Raw genomic sequence first — 22,131 nt, forward strand, 5'->3', positions numbered from 1 at the left:
ATTCCACCCAGGGGCACAAAAGATCTGTTTCCATTCTTTTCTCTGATTGCCCTTCATTTTGTATCTCCCTTAGATAAAGATTTATCTGTTTTACTGTCTTATGAGCTTCATGTTTCCTCGTTACTGGACTGTTGTTATTCTGAACCATCTTGAGTTTATATTAAGATAGATCTTTTCTTATATGTTGCCTTCTATATATTCCTGATCATCTCTTCTGCTATTCTTCTTCCTGTATTGTACTTGCTACTCTCTATTGCACCAGGTTCATCAGGTATGTGTGCATGATTTCTCTTTTCCTCTTGTGTATGGCTTCTAGTGCTCTTATGAAGGGCAAATAATCCCCTACATTCATCTCTGGTCTCATGGCTGCTACTGACATGATTGTGTGAATTTGTCTCCTCAAGACTATGGATTTTTTCTGATCTTTTATTGTTCACATGATTTCCAGGATTTTCCTTTTGTTTTTGCTTTACCTAGGGGGTAACCTTTGATTGGCAGAGGGAAGTCACTTGATTGTCATGATTCTCTTTTTGTTTTTCATTGACCTAGAGGGTAACCTTAGATAAAAGAGCCTAGTACTTGAATGGTTTCCTCATTTTGTGTTTGGATGATTTCCAGGGGAGCCAAAATGCTTTTCTTCAATAGTGTTTACTTGAGTTTGTATTGAAATGGCTCAGCTTCCAGCTATGCTCCACAGGGAGTGACTACCCATTCCATCCATGTGCCCCAATCAAAAGGGACTCATCTGCTCAAAACAGAGCAACTCTCTATTCCAGCCACATGCTCAAGTGCCCAGAGGCTACTCATTTGCTTAGCAAGAAGGAAGCTTTCCTTCAAGTATTGTTCAATTCCCAGATTGGAGCCAATGAAAGTAGCTGGAGTTAAAAAGGGAGAAATTAGGTTCTTTTGTGCATGTATGTATTTTCAGTATAAAAGAAGACCTTTCTAGAGCTTCCTGAAGACCAGCGGGAGTTCATGCGAGTAATATGTCACCACATTGGGTATCTGATACCTTCTGAAGAGCTCTTGCCATGGGATTTGTTCAGTTGCAGGAACTGGATACGAAGACTAGGACTGGGAGTGTGAGCAGACCCTTAAGGTTCAACCACAGCTAGAATTCTATACAGAGAGGCAGAGCCTAGAACCCATTTACCTAATGGACAAAGGCAGGGTAGCAGGGATCTGGAAAAGCAAATCCAAGATCAGTCTATGAAGAATAGGTAGGTAAGACTCAAGTACCATAAGCCAAATCTTGCCCCTAAAGTATGATCCAAGATCTGGATCATCAATCTGGATAGTTAGTGAGTCAGATAAAATGCAAAAGGTTAAACAAATGTCAAACAGTGGAAATACAAATGGGCAGGTGTCCAGCCTCAGACTAGACAATATCTTGAAAATGAGAAGCTGCTACAACTTGAGCACACAGGCCCAGGATGGGTGGGTTGAGCTATAAGAACCGAAACCTAACCTATGGGTTTCGGGTACAAATCACCCCCAAGGTTGGCAATGCTGAGCCAGAGGAGCTTTGAGGTAGGTTTTCTTATTACTCATTCCCATTCTTTTGTTCTCAGTTGAGGTGAAATTCTCCTTCCCTGATGATTGTTTACTCTATCCAGAGAGCTCGAAACACAAGACAGAATAATAATTTTTTAAGGATTTGACCAAGGACAATCTAAAAAAAAAAATTGATTCCCCATTGATAATCCAACTTGAAGATATCTTATGGGTATTGTCTATGCCACTGGCCAGTTAGAAGTTTTAGGGACACCCAAAGCTATTACTGTTACCTTCCATGTCTGCCAGTATGTGCCCAATTGGACAACACAAATGTGCTCTGTTTATAAGTGGTTGTGTTTTATTCTTCATTGGTGATGCCTTGATATCACTTTTAAAATCCCTTTACAGATTCATTGGAAGAGAATCCATATGAAATCATTACAGAGCAGAAATATTTACAATGAATGTACTCTGCTAGAATACAGTAAGGATGCAACTTTCCCTTTTAGCTACAATGGTGTAGTGGAAAGAACATTGAATAAAAGCTAAAGCTCCTGACTTTTAGTTCCATCTCTGCTACTTTCTATCTGGGTTAACCTGGATAGCTCACTTCCTTTCTCTAGAACTTAGTATCCTCATTTACAAATTAAGGAAGTGGAATGAGATGATCTCTAAGGTTCAAACCAGTTAAAATCCTATTATACTAAATACAGCTCATGAAATTGACATGATAGAGCATGTAGTAGTTTCACAACATGATTTATAAATTACCAATTTGTGCCAAAAGATCTAAACATTTTAGTACAAATGCAAGAGACTCAAAGAATAAAAACAAATAGATGCCCATTAGTTGTGGAATGGCTGAATAAACTGTGGTATATGTTGGTAATGGAATATTATTGTTCTATAAAAAATGATGAATAAACTGATTTTAGAAAGTCCTGGAAAGATTTACACAAACTGATGCTGAGTGACCAAGCAGAACCAGGAATACATTGTACATAATAACAGCAAAAATGTGCAATGACCAAGTAGGAAAAGACTTGGTTTTTCTCAGTGCTTCAGTGATCCAAAGCAATTCCAATAGATTTTGGACAAAAAATGCCATCTGAATCCAGAAAAAGAACCATGGAGACTGAATGTAAATCAACACATGCTATGTTCACTTCTTTTTTCTGTTTTTTTTTCTCCTTTCCTATGGTTTTTCCCTTTTGTTCTGATTTTTCTCTCCTTACATGATTCATAAAGCAATGAGTATTAAAATAAATAAATATAACACCTCCCCCCCCAAAAAAAAAACAAACCAAAAAATAACAACAACAACAACAAAACCAAATAGACTTATGAACAAAATACGAACCACAGAGAACAATTCGATTTTTTCCCTGGGAAAGTCTTCCTAAATGACAGCCATCATGGCATTAATCATGGAATAGTGGAAAGTGTGAAACTCTTAGAGTCAAAAAAACATGAATTCAAGTCCTGCTCCAACACTTGTTAGGTATGTGACAAATTGCTTAACTTTTCTCAGGCTCAGTTCTCTTATCTATGAAGTGGGCATAAAAATACCTGTAGTATCTTCCTTACAGAGTAGTTGTGAAGCTTAAATGACATTTTTTATTTAAAACACCTTGAAAACTTTCATGTGCTGTGTGAATTTCAGTTATTATTGCAAATGACTTCTTAAAATTATGGAAAGGTGACTAGGTGCAAAAGTTAGGTTTGGTTGGGAAGAAGAGGGAGAGGAAGAGGAAGAAAAATTCTTCTGTGTCATGAGGACACATTTAAAATCCCTGATCCTCAACCTCTTCTCGTTTTCTCTCCCTTTCCCCCTTCCTTTATCTCCTCTTCCCTTAACTTTCTTTCATCTCTGTCTCTCCCATGTTCTTATCTATCTTCCCTTCCTCCTCTCTTTCCCTCTTTCTCCCTGTCTCCTTAACTCCCTTTTCCTCTCCTGCTCATTTCCTTCTCCCCTTCTTCTCATTTTCCCTCCTCCCTTCTCTCTATTCCTCTCCTCATCTCTTTTTCATTTCTTCATCTGCCTCTCCTTTTTTCTTCCCTATTCCTATCTCTGCACAACTCCTTGTCTCCCTCTCCTCCTCCTCCTCCTCCTCCTCCTCCTCCTCCTCCTCCTCCTCCTCCTCCTCCTCCTCCTCCTCCTCCTCCTCCTCCTCCTCCTCCTCCTCCTCCTCCTCCTCCTCCTCCTCCTCCTCCTCCTCTCCTCCTCCTCCTTTTCTTCTCTTCTTCTTCTTCTTCTTCTTCTTCTTCTTCTTCTTCTTCTTCTTCTCTCTCTCTGTCTCTCTCTCTCTGTGTCTTTCTCTCTCTCTCTTTCTCTCTCTCTCTCTCTCTGTCTCTGTCTCTGTCTCTCTCTCTCTCTCTCTGTGTCTCTCTCTCGTTCTCTCTGTCTCTGTCTCTCTCTCTGTCTCTGTCTCTCTGTCTCTGTCTCTCTGTCTCTCTGTCTCTCTCTCTGTCTCTCTCTGTCTCTCTCTCTCTCTCTCTCTTCTCTCTCTCTCTCTCTCTCTCTCTCCTCTCTCTCTCTCTCTCTCATTTGATAATCTTCCTTTCCTTTTTCCTTGTCTCTTTATCACCACCAACCCCATCTATTTTTGGAGCACTCCCATCACACTCCAGTTTGCCATTAAAAACCAGCCTCTTTGTCTTAGAGTTCTTTAAGGAAATGACTTTCATGTAACTATACTTGCTTAACTGATGAAGAGTCTTAACAGGAATCTACTGCTTTCTCCTATTTGTAGTTGGTATTATAGCAGATTAAGCCTAGTGCTGTCTTTACATTTTATCTTGGATACTAGAAATATAATATTTTCTCTGCTAATCTTCTTGTGTTTTTGAATGATTGATCTTGGATTATAAGCTTTTAATATTCCCTTCTCAAATTCATATATTTAAAGTCATCCTGTGTCACAGAACCCCTGACAGAGAAAGGGATAGCATGCTCATATATCTCACTTCTTGTTAGTCCTTTAACCAACTTGCCCTCTTTACCACTTTTGCCAGCTTTATAACCTAATGATTTCAACCCCTACCAAGCCTGACCAGTAGAATATGTCCTGACATGGGCCCCTCTTCTGGTCAACCAGAAACTGTTCTCCTGACCCCTAAGTCCACATAAAAACAAGACTGAGGTTTTGAAAAAGCAGTTATGGGTTTTTTTAAGTGTTACATTAAAAACAATTATACAGAAATGAATGTGGTTTTTACTGGGCTTGATACAAAGTAGTCTGGATCTGGATGCTGTCTCCTACTAAAGGTATTTGGCTAGCCCTAAGTTCTTGGCCATAAGTACTTGGCACCATATATTCCACAATCCCCATCCCTCTGCTGTTTTCTCCTACTTTCTAGCTAATTCCTACTCTTGGCTTTGCTTCTTAAGTGAGATCAGCTTTCTTATCTTTTATCCCATAGGGCACTGAGCTGTTTCCTCAGCATCCATTTGCTTGAGATGGAAGTTACCATATTGTCCCTCTTCCAATCATGTGCTAATCTGGCTAGACAGTGGTTCGTGTAAACCAAAAACAACAACAATGGGATTTTAGTCAATTAAAAACCACAATGAATCAGCAGCATTTCAATGATACAAAAATAAAAAAAAAACATTTATGAAGCACTTACTGTATAGATTATTTTAAAAAGCTAAAAGGTATTTTAGGTTTAATGAATAAAAGCAGTGTCCAAAATGATGGGAGATAATAGTTTCCCTGTGTCCTATTCTCATTAGAATGTAAATCTGAAATATATTGAGTTCTTGACTCCATATGATTTGAAGAACTAGGTAGTACTTGTTAGATGCATCATCTCATGATTTCTAATGTCTTGCAATTCTGCATATGAGATTTTAGCTCCATTCCCACTCTTCCATGCCTGTATCACTAGCCATTCTTCAAGCCCCATTCTATTCTCCTTTTTTATCAAGAGGTTTATTTATTTATTTATTTATTTTGATAACTCTAGCCTTCACTGGTCTTTCCTCTTTCTGGCCACCCCATAGCATTTACTGTCTATACCACCCATTTTTTTATACTTGATCATGCTAAAAAATCATTTGATAACTAGATGGTTTGGTATACAAGACACCATGCCTGCAGTCTGGAAGAACTGAATTCAAATCCAGCTTCAGACATTCATTAGCTATAGGCTCTGGGCAAATCATTTAACCTCTCTCTAACTCAATTTCCTCATTTATGAAATGAGGATCATTATTATAGCATCTATTTTCCAGGGTTGTTATGAAGCTAAAATGAAATAATACTTGTAAATTTTTTTGCAAACCTTAATGCTAGCCATTATTATTATCATCATTATATACTCTATTATCCTGTTTCAAAGCTAATTTTTAGTCAGTATGAATTTAATCAGTCCTCATTTCACTGGTAATAATAAGATATGGAAATCTTGTGACCTCCTGTGATAGTCATGCACACATACACATGCAAAGTTAATTCTTACACAAAGGTTCATATACAGACACATTCTTACACATTATCTTTCATCTTAACCCAGATTCTCAAGGGCACGTTTAATGGCACCTTTTTATTCTCCTGTCTCTACTAGGTTAGGATGGCTCAGCACATGCCTGGGTCCATTATAAACATGCTCACTATGGCTCAATGTACTCAGTAAAGATGAATGGGGCCCTTAGACTAGAGGGCACTGGTGCCGTGGAGTCCCTCACCAATGGGTAATGCAGTTTATATGCCTCTCATGTAATGTTTAAACATATGAATACCTTTATTTCTCTATTCCATACAAAGAAATAAGAAAATAAACATTCTCAATGCTTCAGGTGATTTCAGATTATCCACTCAGTCATATTTTCCATCCATCTAGTCAGCAAACATTTATTAAATACCTGTCATGCTCAAGACACTGTTCTAAATCCTGGAGATATAAAACCAAAACAAAAGAGTCCTGCCCTCAATAAAAGAAATCCAGATAAGAAAACACAGAACAAATAAAAACACACTTTCTGTGTAGGAGGACAGGGCACCTGGGAAAATTTAGATAGTCCTTATTCTTGCAGTCTAATGGTTCTTAGAAGGCTCAGAAGCCAGGTCCAGAGTCTGAGCCTGAATAGAAATATTGTAGTTTTGTTTCCAGAGGAGCCAGTTTAAACCTTTACAGTAACAGTTTTAGCTGTTTCTTCTTTTAGAACCAGGATGACTGAGGAACCTAAAACACAACTTAAGATATAAAGGCTTTTTAGAGGCTATGAAGACCAGCTTCATCATTTTAAAGATGATGAAATGGTGTCTAGGGAGCTTAGACTTGACATCAGGAAGATTTGAGTTGAAATTTCACTTCTGAAACTTGATTCTTGGAAAATTTCTTACTCTAAGTCCCCATTACTTCATCTTTAAAATAATGAAGCTGGCCTTCATAGCCCCTAAAAATCCTTTCCATCTCTAAATCTGTGATCTTTTTATGTAATCCAAATCCTTTCATTTTACAGATGAAGAAATGGGTATTTCCATACATTCAGTGACTTGTTATGGGTAACAATAGTCATAAGTTTCAGAGGAATAATTTTTTTTACTATTAATTTGTTCATTTCCAAGTAAATATTTTTATTAATTTTATAATTATAATTTTTTGACAGTACATATGCATGAGTAATTTTTTTATAACATTATCCTTTGTATTCATTTTTCCAAATTTTCCCTTCCTTCCCTCTACTGCCTCCCCTAGATGACAGGCAATCCCATACATATTAAATGTGTTACCGTATAACCTAGATACAATATATGTGTGTAAATCCAATTTTCTTGTTGCAGAGGAAGAATTTGAATCCAAATCTTCTAACTCTAATCAACTTTCCATCGGATCCCACCTGCCTCACAAGGTCAGGAGGTTCAGAGTCAGGTAAAAAAGTCAGGATAGGGCAGAGAGCCTGGGATTTTTTAAGGAGGTTTTCCCCAGGTCTGTGTTACTTTCTCAGGATAGCAATTTGGGGGAATTTGACCCATGAGGAGAGATTCCATTGCTATACTCCATGGAGACCAGAACAAGCCAGACTATGGCAAGACTTATTAAGAATAGCAATAATTGTCCCAACTCAGGTTCCCCTCCTCAGCATTTTGAGGTCTGGAAACTTCAACTTTTGTGAACTAGTTTCTTATATAAAAAAAAAGACTTGCTTCCTTACTCCCCTCATATAATTGTCCCTCTAGAGACTAAAACCATCTTCAAGGAGCAAGCAAGCTCAGCCTGGCTCTAATATATCACTGGGGCCCCCCAGGCAGCCACATCTTGCAGAACATATAATGATATCTTACAAATTTAGCGGAAAATGAATAGTTTTTCCAGTTAATTTCCCTGGTAATAATCAGAGATATGAAAATTCTGTGACCTCCTAATAATAGTCATGCACATGCACATATTCAAAGACATATGCTTCCACATACATTTACACACACGCACTTTTATACATTGTCACACATCTCCATATGGATATTTTCATATTCAGTGCAAATGTTTGTGGATACCCTCCTTTGTCCTTTACTTCCTCTCTTATCCTTCCCTTCCTTTTCTTTTCTTCACCTCCTCTCCCCTCTCTTTTTCCCCTTCCCATGCTCCTTCTCACACATACATACAACCTGTTTGGGGAATACAATGATCATTGTAGTTTCTCTACCACTGTCATCAGAGTTGAATGAAAAGCAGGGTCCTCCTTTCAACCTAAGCATCCTCTCAGGTTTTATTCCCTAAAGACCAGCTCCCTGGGTTTCCTCTTCTGTCTCCTGTCTTAGGACTGAGTTTGCTCATGGATGTAGCTTTGTTTTTTGCCAGCTTTGTCTGTGATACAATTTACCAGCAGGGTTGAGTCTGCACCTGTTCATTCACATGCATGTTCATATGATATATGAGAATCTATCTTTTTTATCTCAATTTAATTTAGGAATAATTAACAGATGGAGGACTCCCAAGGGTGGGGACTTTGAACAGACTTGGGGCAGGGCTATATGGGAGCCTGATTAACTACTAAGTCCTCTTACCTTGGAGTAGATCAATCTGGGGAGCTAGAAATTAGGACAGGGAGCTATAAAGGAATTTACCTTCTCCTCAACTTAAACTATGGAGCCTGGAGAGAGCAAAAATACTTCCCCTTCCCCAAGATAGTTTAGTAGATACAGACTTTGCAGATTTTATCTCCTCCTTACCCTTAGCTGGGAGAATATTTATAATCCTAATCCTGAATCATAGCATGAAGAACTCTAACCAATGGATACCCTGGCTTTTGAGTTCTTATTGTGCCAAGCCCTGGAAATACAAAGAAAGACCAAAAAAACCCATCCCTGCTGTTAAGGAGCTAGATTGAAAGAATCTAATAGACAACAAATATCCACACAAATAAGAGTACTAGTCAACTTTCCAGCTTTCTCAGTAGTTTTGAGAAGTAACAAGACAGGACTTACCTTACTAATACCCAATAACCTCTTAATTTTAACCTCTAAATCGCTAACTAATGAACAAGCTGCAAGAATCTAGGAAAGATCAGTATTATTCACTTCCAAGGAAGGAACCTTCCGAGACATTTTCAGTCAGCAAATGATCACTCAACACTGCATTTGGGATCTTACTAATCTTCCTTATGCTGAACCTTTCAATCTATTAGAAGCTTTTGACTGGGACAAATTAACTAGTATAACATTGTCATTAATTTTTAAAAAGAGAGGGGAAGGGAGGGAACAAATATTTATTAAGCACCCACTGTTTGCCAGGCACTGTGCGGAATACAAATATTATCTCATTTATCCTCATGACAACCCTGAAAGGTAGATTTTTCATTTTACAGTTAAAGAAACTAAGGCAGAAATTAATTAAAAAACTAAACTGGAATTTTATGACAGGTGTTTTTATTCCTTCTGTGGAAGCTTCTCACAGACACTATTTTTGGAATTAGAGATACCTGATTTCTTGAATAAGGTGATTTCTATTGACCAATGGGTGAAACAAGTATTTCTGTTAATCTCTTTAATTTAATGACCTGATTGAAAGACTTTAGAATGATAGATTCCAGAAGGCAGGCAGGCAACAAACATTTATTGTGTGCTAAATGCCAGGGATCAAAATGCAAACAGAAAGATTGTCCTTGACCTTGAAGAAACTTACATTCTTTTTAAAAATTTAATTTAATTTTTTAATTATATATTTTTATTGACAGAACATATGCATGGGTAATTTTTACAACATTGTCTCTTGCACTCACTTCTGTTCCAACTTTTCCCTTCCCTCCCTCCACCTCCTCCCCTAGATGGCAAGCAGTCTCATACATGTTAAAGTATATCCTAGATACAATATATTGTGCAGATCCATATAGTTTTCTTGTTGCACAAGAAAAAAAATCTCATTCAGAAGGTAAAAATAATCTTAGAAGAAAAACAAAGATGAAAACAGTTCACACTCATTTCCCAGTGTTCCTTTTCTGGGTGTGGCTGATTCTGTCCATCATTGATCACTTGGAACTGAATTAGATCTTCTCTTTGTCGAAGATATCCACTTCCATCAGAATATGTCTTCATATAGTATTATTGTTGAAGTCTATAATGATTTCTTGGTTCTGCTCATTTCACTCAGCATCAGTTCATATAAGTCTCTCCAAGACTCTGTGTATTCCTCCTGCTGGTCATTTCTTACAGAACAATAATATTCCATAACATTCATATACCACAATTTACCCAACCATTCTCCAATTGATGGACATTCATTCATTTTCCAGTTTCTAGCCATTACAAAAAGGGCTACCACAAACATTTTTACACATACAGGCCCCTTTCCCTTCTTTATCTCTTTGGGATGTAAGCCCAGTAGAAACACTGCTGGGTCAAAGCTTTGATAACTTTTTGAGCATATTTCCAGATTGCTCTCCAGAATGGCCGGATTCTTTCACAACTCTACCAGCAATGCATCAGTGTCCCAGTTTTTCCACATCCCCTCCAACATTCATCATTATTTGTTCCTGTCATCTTAGCCAATCTGATAGGTGTGTAGTGGTATTTCAGAGTTGTCTTAATTTGCATTTCTTTCATCAATAGTGATTTGGAACACTTTCATATGAGTAGAAACAGTTTCAATTTCATCATCTAAAAACTGTCTGTTCATATCCTTTGACCATTTATCAATTGGAGAATGGTTTGATTTCTTATAAATTAAAGTCAATTCTGTATATATTTTGGAAATGAGGCCTTTATCAGAAATTATAACTGTAAAAATGTTTTCCCAGTTTATTGTTTCCTTTCTAATCTTGTTTGCAATAGTTTTTTTTTTTGTACAAAGGCTTTTTAATTTGATATAATCAAAATCTTCTATTTTGTGATCAATAATGATCTCTAGTTCTTCTTTGATCACAAATTCCTTCCTCCTCCACAAGTCTGAGAGGTAACTATCCTATGTTCCTCTAATCTATTTATAATATAACAAGATTATAAATGCCTAATCATGCCTACATCATGAACCCATTTTGATTTTATCTTGGTATATGGTGTTAAGTGTGGGTCCATGACTAGGAGAAATTTACATTCTTATGGGAGAGGAAAGAATATAACATACAAAAAGAAGTTGAAAGATAGTAGAAAGTACCCGCATAAAATATGGTAGTAAAGGCTGGAAGGTCAATGAAGATTGACCAGTCTGGAACCCTTCCTGAAATGGAGACAATGGAAAGAACTTACAAATGAGAGGTTATCATGAGAATATAAAATTCCAGGGTTAAAAAGACAAAGGGCTGGGTGACTATCCCAGGGAGAAGAGAACCTAGGTTCCAAGGGAGGTTCCAGGGTAAAATGTTCAAGCAAAATCTAGCAAGAATTCTATAGAAAAAAATTCCCACAATAAATGGGAAATTAAAAGAGATGGTCTCTATGTGTCTATCAGATATAAAGATTTCTGATTCTATCATCATTAGTTCAACTAGGTATTAAAATTCTACTTTCTACCTAAACTCAGCAACTCTTACAAACGTGATACATGAAATGTTAATTATTCCCAAACTAAATTGGAAAAGTAATCCAGCAAAATTGGACAGGCTATAAATAATCAGCCAATTGACCTATGCAAAAAGTCCAAATAGGTAGGTGTTTATTTATTGAAGTACTCTCTTGGAAAATGCATACCACAATAATAAAAGCCACCCACAGGCATTAAAACCATAAGAAACAAATTGAAATTTTATCACCTCAAAGGGTAACCTGTTCCCTCCTGCTTTAAAACTCTTTCAAAGCAAAAGCAGTGATTCAAATTCTTAATGGCACTTACAGGGTTGGAATGACTTAGGGATATCAAAGCTAAAAGATTTTTTAAAAAAATACACATACATATTTTGTTTATAGATACATACACATATTTATACACACATATACATGCATATATATATGTGTGTGTGTGTGTGCTACATATATATATATGTATATATATATATATATATATATATATATATATATATCCCCAAATATATAAACATGCATATACATCTTTGTGTGTATCCGTGTGTTTTAAATTCTCCTTTTGCCTTCTATCATTCTATTATCTTTAAGCGAGGTAAAGAAGTTTTATTTCTTACAATGTAGTCCATGTATATGTACCTATTTTAAATACAAATAAAAATAAAAATAAATCCTGAAAGCCAACTCTTTTTCCACAAAGCTATTTCTCACAATTGTGATAAGAATTATGCACCGAATGGACAGAATTGATAATTATCTCTGGGACTTTCAATTCTCATTACTGATATTTCATTGTTGTTTTTCCTTTGTTCTTAAAGAGAATAATGACATCTTGAGGGTGATGTCTTGACTTTGAATTTAAGTGAGGCAGAGCTGCAAAAAGTTATCAGTCCCATTCTCTCCTCCAGAGTCACTGATGTCCAGTAGTAAGACAAAGGTCAAGGTTACTGGCACTAGTCCTGTATGCAATGGATAAACTTGGCCTTTCTAAATTAAGATCTTTCCCACATCTGTTTTATTATATTATGTTATATTAAGTGGAAACTTTTCAAAATGGCATAAGTATAAGTGACCATGGTAAAGTGCTCTACCTTATCATTGTCACTTTTCCCAAAGTCACAGAAGCTGAGCTTCAAAGGCATAGAGATAATGAAGACTCCAGCTCTCTGCATGGAGAAAAACATATAAAGAGAATTATAAAGAGAATATTTGATAAAGTCTTGATTTGCCTTGATTTGTTCTTTTAGGAAACAAAGTAGGTGACCAAGGACAAGGCAGAGGAGGTAGTATGAAATCGAGCAAAGACCAAATATTCTAGAACAAATTCTGATCAATAAAGAATAAAGAAGGACTGGTTGACAAAATAGAAATATCTGAAACTTTGGTAAGTAAGGGATAGAGAGCCAGGCCTGGAAACAGGCAGACTTGAATTCAAATATAGCCAATAAATATGTAATCCTGTGTAAGTCATTTAATCTCTTTTTGCCTCAGTTTCCTTATCTGTAAAGTGGTACTACTTCCCAGGATTGTTGTGAGGATCAAGTAAGGTAATAATTGCAATTATATAGTAAGTACTAGATAAATATGATGATGATGATGATGAAGATGTTCACTATATGAAATGCTCTTGTGCAGTCTGATTGTGTCCTGGGCTTTAGTAGAAGAAATTTATAAGATTAAGTAAGGTTCCATGGCCTGTGACTTTACAAAGAAAATCATCCTAAGAGGGTTAGGCATCTTTTAAGAATGAGATTCTGAAGACTCATACTCAATTTATGCCAATGAAGAAGGAAAAAAGGACATAATTAAGTAGGTAAATGTATTTGCTAAATGTTTCCTGAGAGGTTGTTGAGTTGAATGTGACTGGAACTCAATCATAAACAAAGACTGACAAAGACACACAGAATACAGAAACCAGGGCCTCCCACAGGAAAAGGCCGGCAGGTGCAATGGATCCATAGGAGGACAACCTAAATGTCCCAGAGACTAGAAGCACAAGGATTATGATGTTCATAATCCTGGGGATTTTTAGATTGAAGAAATATTTGGGAGTTAGAACATGATTATTGTCCTTATGTATTTGAAATTCTATCATACAGAAGGGGGATTCCATTCATTCTGCTTGACTTTAAAGAATAGAATTGGAGACAGTATGTTGACATTACAGAGTGGTAGATTTTGACTCAGCATGGGAAAAGCTTCCTAATAATCCAAGCTATTCAACAGCAGATTATGTAGGTAATGAACTTCTCCATTGTCCCATTTATATTGGATGGCTCACGATAGGGGGTTGTCAAAAAGAAGAGGTTTTTTGGGTTCTGTTTTGTTTTGTTTTCTATGGGTTAGATAGGTTAACTATGGATTATTTAGTTTTATTTGGTCATCACTAATCAGATAACCTTTGTGGCTCCTTCTATATTCGATATTTTAGACCTTTAGAATAATCAATTTCTAGACTGAACCTATTGCCATGATCAAAACAGATATGAAACTCTTTTAGCCCAAATAAAATGAATCTGAGGAATACCTAAAGTACAAGATTTTTTCCTATTGTCCTTTATTCTTGAACCCCATTAAAAGTCACTCTGGGTTATTTATTCATTCAACTTAAAGGTATTATGTGCTTGTGTTAAACAAAGTACTGTAACTATAATTTACATTTTTTTCCAGCTCAATTCCAGAAGAAATGTTACTTACTATTGGAGTCAAATAAATACATAATTTATAGAGCCCTTTATTTTGTTTTGACTCCTTGAAAAAAATTTAGTTTGCTTATAGCTTCTAGTGATTATCTGAATGGTCTAATGATTTCTATTGGGAAATTATGTCTGAAATGCTAAAAACAAAACAAAACAAAAAATACCTTTCATGCTTAAAAATGCTAGAACAGTAAATCACACCAAAGATCACACTATTCCTTGCTCTTTACTCTGTTAAGTGCTGCTGCAACCTTTTGCTGAAAGCATTAATTTCTAACATGTAAAATGTTGCAAAGAGCAAAGTTTGATTTGGTCACCACTAGGGCACTTAGGTAGCACAAAGGATAGGCCTAGAAGCAGAAAGCAGAAAGACTCATCTTCCTGGCCTCAGACACTTAATATTAGGTGACTCTGGGCAAGTTGTTTAACCCTGTTTTCCTCAGTTTCCACATCCATAAAATGAACTGGAGAAAGAAAATGACAAACTACTCCAGTATCTTTGCCAAGAAGACTCCAAATGGAGTCATGAAGGGTCATATGTGACTGAACAGCAACAATAACAACCGGTCTGTTATAGTCTTAGACTTGGGTTACTCACCAGGGACACTAAAAATCTTTAGGTTCAACTGGAGACATAACAAAAACAGGGTTCTCTGGACTTGGCCTCTAATAGGAACATCCAGAGGGCAATTTTTCCCCCATTTGATTCATTCACAAAGAAAGGGGAGAAATGGGAGACTCCAGGTCAACTGAAGAGAATCTGGTCCTTCAAACTTACCTTGAAGGTATAGCAATTGGTCAAGTCCAAGAGTGCAGTATATTAAACCACTTTCTATGATAAATTGGTCCTATCAGGACAGGACAGGAATCACTTCAAATGGACTCATGACTATTCTGTACATATACCTTGTACTTTCTTGCCTCTATTCCTTTGCTGGCACTGGCTCCCTATGTTAAGAATACCTTCCCTACCCTTCAGGATGTTGAATTCCAACTCATTTTTAAAGCTTAAATCAAATGCCGTCTTCCCAGAAAACTGTCCCTGACACCCTTTCCACCACAGCAGTTACTATTTGTGTTCCTTTCAATGTCATATAATCCATTATATTTTTCTAATAAAATTAATCAAGTCAACAAGTATTTATTAAGTACCTACTATGTGCCAAGTACTGTGCTAAGTGCTGGGAATACAAAGTCCCTGCTTCCAAGAAGCTTATAGTCTTAATGGTAGACAATGTACAAAGAACTGAGCCCCTACAAGATACAGACAAAATAAACTGTAAACAATTTTAGAGGGAAGGCACAAGCATTAAAGTAGGTTTCCACCTTGGTTGCACATGGCTCTGTGAATCACCAGAGGAGAGAAAGAAGACATACTTTCTTGGGAATGTTTCAGAAAACATGTGTGAGTAAGGAATGACTTTTTCCAAGCAACAAGGGTATTGGCAAGGGGAGTTCAACAGTTGATAACATAGGTGCTGATGAGGAGCAGGGCCAGGTGCTGCTGACAGATGCGATATCTCTAGCATCCTTACTCCTGCAGAATACACCCAAGTCCTAGCAAACTGCCTGCTCTGTAGCTGTGAAGGTGACATCCCCCAGCTTCTTACAGCTAATGTAGCCCCCATGGACAGTCTTCAATATACCATGGCAGAGAAAGAAAAATGAATCCAGGACAAGTTGCTGGAGCAAAGCTAGTAAACCTCAGCCCTTGCCTTCTGTTCCTCTAGCCATATCCTTCTTCTCCTGAATAATAAGGCTAAGAAACACTGGCTATAAAGATTTTTCCCCAGCTTGTACTTCCCTTGTAATCTTGTTTCTGTTGGTTTTGTTTGTGCAAATTTATAAGAATACAAGTTATTACTTCGGATATGAACAGGCAATTTTCAGATGATGAAATTAAAGTCATCTATAGTTATATGAAAAAATGCTCTAAATCATTATCGATTAGAGAATTATAAATTAAAATAATTCTTAGGTTCCATCTCACACCTCTTATTGGCTAAGATGACAGGAAAATATAATGATAAGTGTTGGAGGGGATATGGGAAAACCGAATACTAATGCATTGTTAATGGAGTTGTGAAATGATCCAACTATTCTGGAGAACAATCTTAAACTATGCCCAAAGGGCTATAAAACTATGTATACCTTCGGACCCAACAGTGCTATTACTGGGTCTATATCACATAGAAATCATAAAGGTAGGAAATGTTTGTAGCAGCTTTTTGTGGTAGTAAAGACTTGGAAAATGAGTACATGCCCATCAGTTGGGGAATGTTTGAACAAGTTGTGGTATATAAAGATAATAGAATATGATTGTTCTACATAAAAATAATGATTTTAGAAAGGCCTGGAAAGATTTACATGAACTGATGCTGAGTGAAACAAGCAGAACCAGGAATACATTGTATACAACAACAGCAAGAATTTGCATTGATCAACTATGAAAGACTTTGTTCAGTTATCCAAAGCAATCCCTATAGACTTTGGACACAAAATGCCATCTGCATCCAGAAAAAGAACTAAGGAGGCCGAATGTCAATCAACACATGCTATGTTCACTTCCTTTTTTCTGTTTTTGTTAAATCTCCTATAATTTTTCCCTTTTGCTCTGATTTTTCTCTCTCCCAACATGATTCATAAAGCAATGTGTGCTAAAAAGTAAATAATTAATTTAATTAAATTTTTAAAAATTATTATTTAGCTCATCCAGTGGCCATACTAACTTTTCATCCTACTTTTTGAAGGGAATCCATTGCAAAAGATCTATAGTTCTTCATAGGGTAATTCTTGCCCAGCCACATGAGGAAGAATATATACCAAGTATTTATCATATTCTATTTTGTTTTATTCTTAGTCATATATGTATATGTATATCTCTATATCTCTATCTCTATATCTATCTCTATCTATATCTATCTATCTATCTATCTATATCTATATCTATATCTATATTTTATCTCCTTTAAATGATTGTAAACTCCCTGAGAGGAGGGACTGCATATTGTACTTCTTTCTACCCATCCTTGATCCCTAGAATCACATTCTACAAATAAATATTTAATAATTGTAACTTTAATAGAACAGATAAACATAAATGCTAAATAAGAATTTAGATTATTATATTAAAAACTTTTAAAACATATAAAAGGTTTATTTGGTGTCCATTTAATCTTAATCTAAGCATGGTCTTATCCCAAGTCTTGATTAGAGGAAATTCTTACTCATCCTAAATGTCTATAATGGACTCATGTCTCTCCCAACATTGAAACTGTGTTTCAGTACAATTAGTGCCTTCAAACTTAAGACTTGAGACCAGCCTGGCATCAAATGGCTAATGCTGTTGTATCTACATGACAATGATAAGGTTTGTGTTTCAGATTAGCTGCTTAGAAGTCATTAAAAGATATCTATTCTTAGTAATCATTTGCAGCTCAAATATATCATCCATTCAGTATGATCCTCTTTCCCCCTCTTCTTCATTTCCTCCTCCTCCTTCTTCTGCCCCCCATCTCTTTTTCTATCTCTCTATCTCTCTCTCTTTCATTGTCTCTCTGTCTCTGTCTCTCTCTATTGCACCCTGTGTGTCAGTGGTAAATAAGTATATAAGTGATACAGCCCCTGCCCTCAAGGAGCTTTTACTTTTAATGGGGGAAAGAAGAGAAGAAGAAGGATAGAAGATAGAGAAATATAGACACAGAAATAGAGAAATGCACAAAAGAGAAAGAGACAGAGAAATGGTATAATTGATCTGAATTGGAAGATCTGAGTCAGAGTCCCTATTCTAACAGTGTGAAAGGGATATTAAGCAAGTCATATAAACTCTATGACTCAGTATCCTCATTTGCAAAATCAGAAGAATAATAGTTTTATTAGTTACCGTACAGGATTATTGGGATGAGGAAACCCTTTTATAAGTGCTATAAAAATTTAAGTGCTTAAAGTACTATAGAGGGATATTTTCCACTGCCAAATTTCAATGATTAAAAACAAAGCAATATAATTGTTCCCATAAAAATATCCAGGATCAGCTGCTGGAATAGATCACATGAAATTAAGATTTGGTTAGACCATCCCCTCTTCAGATCATCCCTCACAATCACCTTTTTCCACAAACACAAGATCAGATGCAGACAGCTTTAGCAAAACCAATTTTCAAAAGAGCTTGTATTCTGATCAAAAAATGAATAATTCAGAGAGAAAATAAGGGTTTGAAAACAAGGATATTAGAATGATGGTTACCTCTGTAATCAAGAGAAAAAAAGGTAAATAGAGAGGCTAGGTATGTGAAAAGACAATTTTTTTTTCTGTATTACCATCACTTCCCAATAACACTTGCCTCCCAATTTATTCAATTATCAAGTGTTTATAAAATGCTTACTATGTGTCACATATTTTGCTAGACAGTGGAAATACAAATACAGAAGTGATATAATTCCTGCCTTCAAAGAGAATATGTTCTAGTGAAGCATTTAATAAATTCAATAAGTACAAAATATATACATAATGAATATGAAATGATATCACATTGAGGGACACTAATGATTTTAAGGAAGCAGAAAAGAAGAGTTGGCATTTAAACTATTCCCAATCCTGAAAAGTAGCTACGGGATCCAAAACATGGAGTTGAGCAGGGAATACATTTTAAATATAAGCAACAGTCTGGGTTACAGCAAAGTAGAAATTTTAATGTCTTATCCAGAAAAGGATAGGTCACATTAATGTACAATGGAAATTAATGTGTAATTAGGATCACACCCCCCCAAGAGAAAACTGGAGCTAAATTGGGAAGGGCTTCAAAAGCCAAAAAAGAGGAGTTTGTATTTTATCCTACAGACATCTGGAAACCTCTGAAGTTTCTTGTTCAAGGAAGTGGAATATCAAGAATTTTCTTGTGCAACACAAAAGTGTAATTAAGCCAAACTAACCTTGAATTTATCCAAATTTGACAACCTATATATTCCCTCTATATCCAAATTCTTCCACCTCTTTCCCAAAGTGGGAGGTACATTTTACCATCAGTATTTTGGAGTCAAAATTTGTCCTCTTATTGAGTAGAATGAAGATATACTGCTGATTTCGTAATTTTGTGCCCTTAGGCTGGCCTTAAGCTAGTACAAAAATCTGATCAAATAGGTATCTCTTCCCAGCAGTAGGAAAGGGATCTTTTTTTTTTTTTTTCCTTTCTTGCTTGCTTCCTTCCTTCCTTCTTCCCTCCCTCCCTCCCTCCTTTTCTTTTCTCCCTCTCCTCCCTTCTTTCGTTTCTTCCCTCCCTTCTTTCCCCTTCCTTCTCTCCCTCCTTCTCTTCTTCCCTTCTTTCTTCTCTTCCTTCCTTCCTTTTCCTTCCTTCTTTTCTTTCTTTCTTTCCTTCTTCCATCCTTCCTACTTTCTCTTATTCTTCCCCCTTTCCTTCTTTATTTTTCTTTTTCTCTTTCCTTCTTTTTTCTTTTTCTTTTTTCATATCTTTTCCCTTTTTTCTTTTCTTTCTTTTTCTATCTGTCTCTCTATATTTCCTTCTTTCTTTTTCTGTCTAATAGGGAAGAGATGTTTTCTATTCACTAAAAACTAAATTAGAACACACTATGATCTTTCTTCTTCCCTCACTTAATGATATTTTTCTCATAGTTTTCAACATTTACTTTTATAAGATTTTTATTTTCTTTTTTTCTTTTTCTCCTCCTCTCCTCCCTCCCCAAGACAGCAAAAAATCCAATACTGAGTATACATGTACAATCATATTAAATAAAATTCCACATTAGTCAAGTTGTAAAGGAAGAATTAAAACAAAAGGGGAAAAACCATGAGAAAGGGAAAAAAAAAGTGAAAGGTCTGCATTCAGACCCCATTGTTCTTTCTAGTTTTTTCTCAGGATATGAATAGCATTTTCCTTAAGACTGATCTTTTTTTAAGAGTTCTAGAATCTCAAAAATAAAATGGCTGGGTCTTAGATTGAACATGCATACTTCCAAGGATCTGACTATGTGTATCTTTTCTTTGCAGAAGCCTCATGCCCAGGACACTGGAAAGTCAGATTACAATGGAGAAAACACCCAGTTACTTTGTGACCAAGGAAGCCCCAAGGCGCATTTTCAATATGTCCCGAGATACCAAACTGATCGTGGTTGTCCGGAACCCCGTGACTCGGGCTATCTCGGATTACACTCAAACGCTTTCCAAGAAGCCAGACATCCCAACCTTTGAGGGGCTTTCCTTCCGCAACAGGAGCCTAGGACTCGTGGATATGTCTTGGAACGCCATCCGCATTGGCATGTATGTGGTACACCTGGAGAGCTGGCTTCAGTACTTCCCACTGGCTCAGATCCACTTTGTCAGTGGGGAGCGCCTCATCACAGACCCTGCGGGGGAGATGGGCAGAGTCCAGGACTTCCTGGGCATCAAAAGAGTCATCACAGACAAGCACTTCTATTTCAACAAGACCAAAGGCTTCCCTTGCTTGAAAAAGACAGAGAGCAGCATTCTACCGCGCTGTCTGGGAAAATCCAAAGGGAGAACTCATGTGCAGATAGACCCTGAGGTGATAGACCAGCTCCGAGACTTTTATAGACCTTATAATATTAAATTTTATGAAACTGTTGGGCAGGACTTCAGGTGGGAATAACTGCTTATGATGGGAGTGTGCTCTCCAGGCTTCATTGAGGACAGCTCTTGAGTACACATGCTCCACTCCCTGCCACTGCCATCCACATGGCCATGATTCCCATGTTACCTAATGCCTCATATCACCTCATTTTTCCTTCCTCTCACCCTCAACACATTAATAGGACAGCCAACACAAAAACTTTCTAGGGCTAAAAGAGCCAGGGGAAACCTACCTGGACTTTTCTGACCTGTCAAATTTCCTAAAAACAAATCAAGGCTTGTCTGTCCCTAGTCCAACAAGGTTCCTATTTACCTTTGGACTTGTTTCTGCCACATGGCAGTCACCCACAGAGCCCTTTAAAACAAGATAGGGTATGACTTCCCTGCAGTGAAGGGGCAGCCCTGGACAACCTGCCTGTGAAGAAAATGAATTTTCCCAGAGATTATAAATATATTGCTATGTATACACCAGTCTATCCCTATTGCTGTCTACACAAAAATGGGCTCTGTAAACTCAGTTCCTAATTGTCATGTGCCTACCCTTTATGCCCATGGAGAGTTAGTGGCTCAGACCTCCCAATACAATCTGGGGAAAGAGAAGAGTCCTTCCATCATACCCCCCATACCCTCCAGACCCCTGAGAGCAACTTTCCCACCTTGTCCTCCACCACCAGAAGCTAGAGAAAGGAAGGACTCTCCTCATCCCCAGGAAGGCTGAGCCCTTGGTCTCTAAGAGAAACCTGAGACCATGAAGATGTTGATGGATATGTCTGGGAAGCAATGTCTTTGAAAGCCACATTGGGATGTTAGCTGGTCCTGTGAATAAAGCACAGATTTTTGTGGTTACGGGTACTTCACTGGCACTAGTATTCTTGTTCAGCATGTAATCCATGCTTGTTCATGTGAAATAAAGATGGCTCTCTCTTGTCCTTAACAATGTGCTTTTTTTTTCCTCTTCAGTATATGTCTTGGTGAACTTGTCTTGCCATCATCAGTAATAATCTAGAAAATGGGTAGGTAACTTTGCCCCAAGAGTCATGCCAGAAAGCAAGGGTGGAGCTGGCAAAGCTGATGGTGAACTGTAATTCTTGGTTGACAAAAATAGGATCGGAAAGATTTATATTGGAAATATCACTGCAATCCATGGCACTGGCCAGGCACAAGAAGGGCATGACCAAGTCACAGAGCCACAGTCCTCCTTCCCCTTCTTTTCCCTTCACTACTTCCCTCATAAGAAGACCTCTGTGCATCTCTGTCTGTTTCTCTCACTCTCTCTGTTTGTCTCCCTATACATATGTGTGAATATAGAAATAACACACACATAATATAGATTGATATAAGTATATATCCAACCCTTGATTTCCCCTTCTTTACTG

General features: G+C 37.0%; 1 protein-coding gene across 1 annotated transcript in view; it reads left to right on the plus strand.

The window, feature by feature from the left end:
- Positions 1–21,688, plus strand: part of HS3ST2 (heparan sulfate-glucosamine 3-sulfotransferase 2) — a 134,779-nt gene extending 113,091 nt beyond the window's left edge. Inside the window, exon 2 of the mRNA XM_074280362.1 lies at positions 20,156–21,688. Within this exon, the coding sequence (XP_074136463.1) occupies positions 20,156–20,774 (619 nt within the window). The 3' untranslated portion in view covers positions 20,775–21,688. The remainder of the gene's footprint in view (positions 1–20,155) is intronic.
- The last annotated feature ends 443 nt before the right edge of the window (positions 21,689–22,131 follow it).

This window comes from Sminthopsis crassicaudata, chromosome 1 (genome assembly GCF_048593235.1).
Source record: "Sminthopsis crassicaudata isolate SCR6 chromosome 1, ASM4859323v1, whole genome shotgun sequence".
In the NCBI taxonomy this organism is placed as follows: domain Eukaryota; kingdom Metazoa; phylum Chordata; class Mammalia; order Dasyuromorphia; family Dasyuridae; genus Sminthopsis; species Sminthopsis crassicaudata.